Source organism: Electrona antarctica (assembly GCF_951216825.1).
Source record: "Electrona antarctica genome assembly, chromosome: 22".
Classification (NCBI taxonomy): domain Eukaryota; kingdom Metazoa; phylum Chordata; class Actinopteri; order Myctophiformes; family Myctophidae; genus Electrona; species Electrona antarctica.
Genome location: NC_136805.1, coordinates 17,413,774 through 17,423,578, shown reverse-complemented (window position 1 = coordinate 17,423,578; position 9,805 = coordinate 17,413,774). Strand labels below are relative to the sequence as shown.

The 9,805-nt window shown below is 50.9% G+C and overlaps 1 protein-coding gene across 1 annotated transcript in view; it reads left to right on the top strand.

Annotated features, from left to right (window-relative positions):
• Positions 1 to 699: 699 nt before the first annotated feature.
• Positions 700 to 9,805, top strand: part of LOC306914845 (thyroid hormone receptor alpha) — a 47,397-nt gene continuing 38,291 nt past the window's right edge. The window contains exon 1 of the mRNA XM_079492053.1: positions 700 to 1,000. Coding sequence (XP_079348179.1) covers positions 945 to 1,000 — 56 coding nt within the window. The 5' untranslated portion in view covers positions 700 to 944. The remainder of the gene's footprint in view (positions 1,001 to 9,805) is intronic.

The window sequence follows — 9,805 nt, the reverse complement described above, 5'->3', positions numbered from 1 at the left end:
GGTTATGTTGTGAGTCTTCTTCATGGCGTGCAGACTGGAGACAAGGCATCCAATCAGCAAGCAGAAGTAGTCGGCAGTATGGTTGCCAGTGTAGTCAACGTTTTCGTGTCAGAAATAAGCTAACCAGCCTCCCAAAACCAGCCAAGCAACTGTGAGGTGATGAACAAGCGAAGCGTGGCGGGAAATCTGCGGACTAGGCAACCCATTTTGTCGACTAGGTGTCGTTCTCTCGCAATTCGCGGTGTTGCAAGTTTCAGACCTATTCATAGACCTGCTGTTTGCTTTGCAATCAGCAGGTAAAAACATGACCAAGAAGGCAGCATACATAGAGACATTTTAGTAGGTGTCAAATGTTCTCATTGAAGTGTGTATATGTTCGAAGAGAATGCTGCAGCTATAGCTGAAAGCATGCACGCCTCCCCACTCCAGTTCTCACGGTGGGAACACATTATGAGATATTAATTTATGATCTCGGATCACAATGTCCAACGTTGTCGAATGAGTAATGAGTGTTGCTTATGTAAGCTGGCTCGTACATGTAATTACATACTGTATGTACTACTAAAGCGGCAGCCACAGGCAGCCAAACCTATAGGAGTTTGTGGGTGAAGGAAAAAAGGAAACTAAAACTTTCTCTCCTCTCTCTCTCCCTCCAGGATTGTGCTGTACGAGATCTGGCTCCAGGCGTGACCCCAGGACCCCGCACTCTCACCCCCTCGCTCCGGAGCCTGTCGCGCATCAGAGGACCGCTCCCTCTAGGAGACCCCCCTCCCCCTCACCGCGACTCCCCACCCCCACCCCCCCACTCTGCTCGGGGCAGGGACCCTGTCATGTCGCACTGACTGACCCCCGTACCCCCTCGACCCGGCGAATGACAAGTGCGCATCCGAGGGTGGGGCCCGCCTCAGTCTCGCATGTTTGGCCGCTGGATGGAATTAAGGTGAATGGAACACATGCCCAAGGAGCAGGACCCGAACCTATCAGAGGGAGAAGAGAAACGGTGAGTCTCCGTGCTGTCTCCGTGCCGTCTTCATACGTTGTTTCATCTAGTTTTACGGAGCACGCTTGTTTAGGCTATAGAGGGGCATGCATAAAGTGAGTGGCAAATCGAGTGGCAAAGTGAGTTTAACGTTTAACGCTGTTTATTGCAATCAGATAGGACTTTTCTGTTTGGATGTATGGGCTGTCAAGGCCAGAAAGTATCGTTTTTTGCCACTCAGTAGGTGGTCCCATGTAACTTCTGGGTGTGACGATGATGTCATTCACATACCCTCTATTTCAGCAACATTGAGCTTCACTGATCACGTGCAGGTGCGCGCACACTCACGCCTTCTGAGTTGCCCAATGAAACCGCAATCTGAGCACCTCCACTGTCGCGACTGCATGGGTAGGGACTGCATGGGAGTGGGTAGGGACTGCATGGGAGTGGGTAGGGACTGCATGGGAGTGGGTAGGGAGGGACTGCATGGGAGTGGGTAGGGACTGCATGGGAGTGGGTAGGGAGGGACTGCATGGGAGTGGGTAGGGACTGCATGGGAGTGGGTAGGGACTGCATGGGAGTGGGTAGGGACTGCATGGGAGTGGGTAGGGACTGCATGGGAGTGGGTAGGGACTGCATGGGAGTGGGTAGGGACTGCATGGGAGTGGGTAGGGACTGCATGGGAGTGGGTAGGGACTGCATGGGAGTGGGTAGGGAGGGACTGCATGGGAGTGGGTAGGGACTGCATGGGAGTGGGTAGGGAGGGACTGCATGGGAGTGGGTAGGGACTGCATGGGAGTGGGTAGGGACTGCATGGGAGTGGGTAGGGACTGCATGGGAGTGGGTAGGGACTGCATGGGAGTGGGTAGGGAGGGACTGCATGGGAGTGGGTAGGGACTGCATGGGAGTGGGTAGGGAGGGACTGCATGGGAGTGGGTAGGGAGGGACTGCATGTCAGTGGGTACTAGGTAGGGACTGCATGGGAGTGGGTAGGGACTGCATGGGAGTGGGTAGGGAGGGACTGCATGGGAGTGGGTAGGGACTGCATGGGAGTGGGTAGGGACTGCATGGGAGTGGGTAGGGACTGCATGGGAGTGGGTAGGGACTGCATGGGAGTGGGTAGGGAGGGACTGCATGGGAGTGGGTACTAGGTAGCGACTGCATGGGAGTGGGTAGGGACTGCATGGGAGTGGGTAGGGACTGCATGGGAGTGGGTAGGGACTGCATGGGAGTGGGTAGGGAGGGACTGCATGGGAGTGGGTAGGGACTGCATGGGAGTGGGTAGGGACTGCATGGGAGTGGGTAGGGACTGCATGGGAGTGGGTAGGGAGGGACTGCATGGGAGTGGGTAGGGACTGCATGGGAGTGGGTAGGGACTGCATGGGAGTGGGTAGGGAGGGACTGCATGGCAGTGGGTACTAGGTAGGGACTGCATGGGAGTGGGTAGGGAGGGACTGCATGGGAGTGGGTAGGGAGGGACTGCATGGGAGTGGGTAGGGAGGGACTGCATGGGAGTGGGTAGGGACTGCATGGGAGTGGGTAGGGAGGGACTGCATGGGAGTGGGTAGGGACTGCATGGGAGTGGGTAGGGACTGCATGGGAGTGGGTAGGAAGGGACTGCATGGGAGTGGGTAGGGACTGCATGGGAGTGGGTAGGGACTGCATGGGAGTGGGTAGGGACTGCATGGGAGTGGGTATAGGGAGGGACTGCATGGGAGTGGGTAGGGACTGCATGGGAGTGGGTAGGGACTGCATGGCAGTGGGTAGGGACTGCATGGGAGTGGGTATAGGGAGGGACTGCATGGGAGTGGGTAGGGACTGCATGGGAGTGGGTATAGGGAGGGACTGCATGGGAGTGGGTAGGGACTGCATGGGAGTGGGTATAGGGAGGGACTGCATGGGAGTGGGTAGGGACTGCATGGGAGTGGGTATAGGGAGGGACTGCATGGGAGTGGGTAGGGACTGCATGGGAGTGGGTATAGGGAGGGACTGCATGGGAGTGGGTAGGGACTGCATGGGAGTGGGTAGGGACTGCATGGCAGTGGGTAGGGACTGCATGGGAGTGGGTAGGGACTGCATGGCAGTAGGTAGCGACTGCATGGGAGTGGGTAGGGAGGGAAGATTTGCGTGCCGTCTCTCATACACATTCTTTGGGTTCCATTTTTGTCTTGTCTTCCTGAGTGATGACTACGCCTGTCAACGGTGTGTCATCTTGTGTCTTTTTCACGTCTCTGTCGCTTAGACCCACGGTGCATTCAAGCAACCTACTTTTTCTTCTCTCGACTCTTTTTTTGCCAGGCTGTCCCCACCTGCTGCTATGCTGTAAATAGGAAAATCACACTTTGTTTGACCTACCTAGGGTGTAGATTCATGTCCTTGAAACCCCCCCGCCCCTCCTCTCTGTATCTTCCATGAGAACCTGCTGCCCCTTTCGTAACCCCTGCACTGTTCCTTCTTCCTTCTTCCTGGACGTATAAACTTGACCGTGACCTCTCTCGCCCGTGAGATGGAGGGGGTTGTCCGACTTCGTCCGTATCACATGATTGCGTTATGTATGGCGCTCGGAGAGAGAGGTCGTTCGGGGACTCACGGGGGGGAAGGGGGGAGAGAGAGAGAGAGAGAGAGAGAGAGAGAGAGAGAGAGAGAGAGAGAGGCCCACTTGTACTTTTTTTCTCTCTTCTCTTCTTCTCTAACCCGCTTGTTCCCTTTGATCTCTCTTAACATCTTCTCACGGTGCTCCCCTGTTCCTGCCTCACTCGCATAGTTCCCTCCGCTTTCAGACAAGCAAACAATTGTCGAACCACCCGCCACCCTCCTTCCTCTCCCCCCACCCTTTCTTCTCTACCTCGCTCCTCATCTACCTTCTCTCCCTCCCTTCACTCTACCTCTTCTCTCTCTTTCCTTGAAGCCTCTCTCTCCCCTCAGTGGTCACGGGCGTGTTTGCGGAGAGCCCAGCTGACCCTGTTTCATTTACGTCGACGGAAGACATCGTTATAGCTGTGCTTTGTGTTCGCAAATGTCCCGTCTGTCTGTGAAATGAGGAGGGTGGCGCCGCCGCTGTCACTCATGAAGTTGCGTTGTATTTAATCATTTTAGTGAAACGGCGTCATTTGTTTTGTTTCACCTCGAAACAAAACAAAATGACGCCGTTTCACAAAAATGATTAAATACAACGTAACTTCATGAGTGACGGCGGCCGTTTCACAAAAAAGATTTTTGGTTTTGCCTCGCATGCACAGTAGGAGTGACACACCGTCGAGCAGTGTGTGAAGTGATGTTCTGTCAGCTCAGCAGGATAAGACACTGTTCTGTCAACACTGGTCTCCCTCTCTCTCTACCCCACCCCGTTCTGCCTCGCAGTGCTTGCTGGCTCTACTCGCCGTTTAGCCACTGATAAACTAGAAATGACAGGATTTTTTTTCTTTTTTTGTAAATAAGAATTAGTCACAGTTACGTAAAGTCGTCCAATGGCTTGGCGACTGTTGTTTTTTCAGTTGTTTCGTGTGTGTGTTTGTGTGTGTATGTGTGTGTGCATGCGTGTGCGACTGTGTGTTCGTATGCACACTCATTCTTTTGTGCGTGTGCACTGTGCACATGCACACATACCTGTCCGTTTGTCACTGTGTATAGCCGTGCCTTTGTGTACCGCATGTGTGTGTACATATCTCCATCTGTCAAAGTGAGCGTGCGTGCGTGCGTGCGTGTGTGTATGTGTGAGTGGTGTTGAGGAGGGGGTGTTATGGCACACGGCCGCGGGGCCCCATGGTAAGGGTCCCTGGCTGCCCGGAACGCAGCATCAAATTCCCCCGGCCGGCCCCTGGCCTGCACCGATGTTCTGTTCCCTGTGCCATATTACCAGGGGCGTAAACCTAGCCGGGCTGTGCAGGAGCCCCGGCTAGATTACACAGCTAACATGGACACCTGTCTGTAGATTAACAACTCCAGAACTGAGCCCCGGGGACAGCCAGGGCACTGGGGTTGGTGGGGCGGCGGGGGCGGGGGTTATGTGTTCATCTGCCAACGTATGTGATGTATGTACTCTGCATTTCTTGGTACAGACATATGACCCTGTGTGTGTGTGTGTGTGTGTGTGTGTGTGTGTGTGTGTGTGTGTGTGTGTGTGTGTGTGTGTGTGTGTGTGTGTGTGTGTGTGTGTGTGTGTGTGTGTGTGTGTGTGTGTGTGTGTGTGTGCGCGCGTGCGCATGCAAGTGTTCGGGACTGTGAGTGACAACAGGAGTGAGTGTGTGTGCGTGCTTGCATGTGTGTGTGTGCAAGGGTTTGTGTGTGTGTGTGTGCGTGTGTGTGTGTGCGCGCGCGTGTGTGTGCGTATGTGTGTGTGTGTGTGTTTGGTCATGTCTTTGTTTCTATCCTCCCAACACTGTGTTCTTTGTGTTTGAGGTCACTGGCACTGTGTGTGCAGGCATCATGTGCTCGGTCATCGGGGCTATGTGTCCCTATACGTACACACACACACACACACACACACACACACACACCCACCCAGCGTGGGCTAAATTAAGCCCCGGCCATTACTCCAGGGATAATTAAAGGCGCAAAGGAATTAACGGTCTCCGGCCCCCGATTGGACCGATGGCTAATCGCGTTGCCGCGTGATTGGTCCGTCGGAATGGAGGAGTTGGATTTGATTAGGATCTTTTGGTGGTGATGTTTGCAGCAGTCGGTCTCTGGCTGGGGGATGTAGGCAGAGGAGAGCCCTGCAGAGTAGGAGGTCTGTACAGACTGAGGGCCCTGCAGAGTAGGAGGTCTGTACAGACTGAGGGCCCTGCAGAGTAGGAGGTCTGTACAGACTGAGGGCCCTGCAGAGTAGGAGGTCTGTACAGACTGAGGGCCCTGCAGAGTAGGAGGTCTGTAGAGACTGAGGGCCCTGCAGAGTAGGAGGTCTGTACAGACTGAGGGCCCTGCAGAGTAGGAGATCTGGACAGACTGAGGGCCCTGCAGAGTAGGAGATCTGTACAGACTGAGGGCCCTGCAGAGTAGGAGGTCTGTACTGACTGAGGGCCCTGCAGAGTAGGATGTCTGTACAGACCGAGGGCCCTGCAGAGTAGGAGGTCTGTACAGACTGAGGGCCCTGCAGAGTAGGAGGTCTGTACAGACTGAGGGCCCTGCAGAGTAGGAGGTCTGTACAGACCGAGGGCCCTGCAGAGTAGGAGATCTGTAGAGACTGAGGGCCCTGCAGAGTAGGAGGTCTGTACAGACTGAGGGCCCTGCAGAGTAGGAGATCTGTAGAGACTGAGGGCCCTGCAGAGTAGGAGATCTGTACAGACTGAGGGCCCTGCAGAGTAGGAGATCTGTACAGACCGAGGGCCCTGCAGAGTAGGAGATCTGTACAGACTGAGGGCCCTGCAGAGTAGGAGATCTGGACAGACTGAGGGCCCTGCAGAGTAGGAGATCTGTATACAGACTGAGGGCCCTGCAGAGTAGGAGTTCAATTCAATTAGCCTTTATTGTCTCCGAGGAGAAATTTGTCTTGGGCACCAAGAGACAGCGTTGTATACATACATAGCACACAGTTGTGACCCAAAATAATATTTTGTTGTTTCCTGGGACACAAACTTACAACACGTGCATCATACATTATTACTCAGAAATAGTGAACATAGAATATGTCCACGCTCACAATTATAAGTTTTATTTTTTGACTTTATGTATTTGTATTATTTCTGAATTATTTTTAGATGAATGTTTTATTCATGAATCATCTGAAAATGTAATACAGCGTAATAAAATGGGATATTTACTCACGGGCCCATAAAAATGTGACCCATTTGTTTTGGTTTTGGAAATTTATACTAGCCCTTTGCATCAGCTTTTCACGTGAATCCAGTGCATTGCATATTTCACTCTGGTCATTAAATGCCAGCGCGTCTGGTATACACTGGAGTTCAGTTATGAAAGCACATGCGAGGATACTTGCCTCGATATTTTTCGGGGGACTTCCCCCCCCCCCCTTGCATCACTCCTGCCAGGCATGTCACCGCGGCTGACGCAATTAAGGCTGCTTGCACCGCATTGCACTCACAGTATAGCGCAACAGAAGTGTGTGCACGGCTTCGCCACGCGCTGCAACGCTCCCACCGCTCCCAGCCGCGCAGAGCAAAGAGAGAAAGACTTGCTTTCATCTCCCTCTGATCACAGAGACAGCATCCAGTCCAACAGGTACGGTCGGGCACAGATCAGATCACGCGCGGCCACAGTTAATTATTAGTGCTGAGGCTTGCCAAGACCCCCTCTGGCATGCCGCCATGCCCGTGCTGTATAACCGTGAACTCAATTAAACGGCATTCATAATTAAATTCCTCATCGAATCGGATGAGAGTACTGTTGACAATGACGACGACGATACTCTACTGTCAGATCCATTCAGCAGCAGGGATCAATGGCTCCTCCATTTGCATTAAAACCGAGAAATTTGTTACAACGAATTAACTTAAGACAAGAAACGGAGGAGCTATGGCAGCAAGGACCCATGTTCTCACATTTACACGGAGGATTGTTCCGTGTAGGAGAGAAATAGCTAGTGCACCGCAGAGTGTCTCCTTCCTGGTAGAATTCCACCCCCTCTCTTTAACATGTCGAGGAGTTCTGTACTGACTGTGAGCTCATTTGGATTCCACATTGGGCGCGCTCAGATAAGCCGGCTAGTCTGGCTGTAAAGAGCTAGAGCGGTACGCTGATAATATCATGAGTTATCCGTGTCCTGGAACACACACGGACTTACACACGGTCGCAGACACACACACACACACACACAGTGACACACACACACACACACTCACAGAGACTCATAAAAACAAAGAGATCAATCTGCCATGCTTTTATGACACGAGAAGGACAAACGTATAAACTCTATATATTGGAATGCACAAGCAGTCTATCGGATATCGGATATTCCCCTTAAAGGAAAGACAATCGCACTGACTTGATACATGCAGTGCACAGTTGCGCGAACACAGAAAACACTCATCTCCTTCGTGCTCATGTGCATTTTAAGTTCACACACATTCTCACACACAGTACACGGCCCAGGTCTTCACACACAAATACTTTGGCTCATGTGACATACTGACAGAATGTCTGTGGTGTGACACTGAACTCACTGGAGGATGTAAACAACTTTCAGGGCCTATATTGCTCTTCCTTCCCTCCTGATTATGCTGCCAGAGATGACGGCATTGTTCTCTATACTACTGCAATCCTTCATGATTTCAGCAATGTGCTTTTTACACTTGACAGTATAGGAGGGCATAGCAGTGGCATTTTAGCACGTAGCGCGCCACTCGGTGGCGCGCTATGAGCTTGTAGATCTGCTATTTTTCAATAGCTAAAGCATAACATAATGCTAACACCAAAAGGGGTTCCCGCCCAAAATGGGTGAAACAACGACCTCTGCATCCACGGGATGCACTACTGTACTACTGTACTGTTTTTTTATTCTAGTTTATTTTGCTAGCTTTAGTTATAATAATCATTTCTTCTTCTGTTTTATACATGAATATAACCACATTATAACCATATAAAATGAAATGGGAGTTAAATACTGGCAAAATATGACTCCTAACGTCGTTGAAGTGGGACTCATACAATGTCCCTGGGACTCATCTAAAAGACCAGCTGCATCCCTCATTACATTGAAAACCTATTTACATCACTGCAGTGGCGTCCATGTCCTGGTTCCCAACGATTCAGACCCCATTAATTTTTTTTCCTGTGGAGATTTCCAATCCAGGATCCTGTTGAATCATGACCATAAAACATACCCATGCCCAGCCCAACATATCCATACCCCATCTTCTATAAAAAGCTACCTGAAGGCCTCCATCCCACCCATCAGTGTGCAGGAAGGGGAGTGGGGTGGATCGTGTCCTAAAGGAAAGGGGACCATGCTGCCCTTCATTGTACAGTACTGGACTGTAGACTAATGCATTGTGGGGCTGCAATTTCTTTCCCATTATAAATCTCACAGTCACAGGGGCCATTGTCACTTAAATGTCATTGATTGCATGGGCTTTAAAAACTCCATGGATGTGGGACGATAAGAGGTGTGGACAAGAATGGAAAGTGGTCCCACGTGGCTTAACCACTTAAAGCGTATATAATTTGTTAACCGGGGTCCCCCAGGGGCCCTGTCCTGGTCCCCTCCTTAGTCCTTACTTACACAAAGACCCCTTTTCCACCGGTTGGTTCCCAATGGGAACCGGTTCAGTTCTTTTTGGTTCTTAGTCCATGAGCCAGAGCTCCAAAATAGGAACGTTAATTATGATTTGAGTGGGCAAAACCATACCTATATTAGATTGTTATCACCATGAAACTTACCCAGTTGATTACTTACACGAAGACAATGATTTATTGTATTACACATTTTAAATATACAAATGAGGCATTATATAGGAAAATATGCTAAAACATAAAATATGAAAACGCTACTACTGTGGAAGGGTTATCATATATTAATTTACTTATATTGATCCTGTAAACATTTGAATACATGTATAGTTTTGCCCACTCAATTCATAATTAATGAGCTCTGGCTCATGGACTAAGAACCAAAAATAACTGAACCGGTTCCCATTGGGCACCAACTGGTGGAAAAGGGGTCAAAATGTCTGCCTAAAATAGCCGATCTACAAGTTCACAATGTGCCACCTTTCAACGTGTTGTGAGCCAGAATTGGGACACTGGGTTGTGGTGAAAAGGTGTTATTGTAGCTATGTACAGTTGCACACGTGTTTGTATCTGTACGGGCCTTGCAGATTTCTGTCAAAGGGTTTTGCTTTACTCAGCTTGAAGTGACGTGAGATCTGTGGG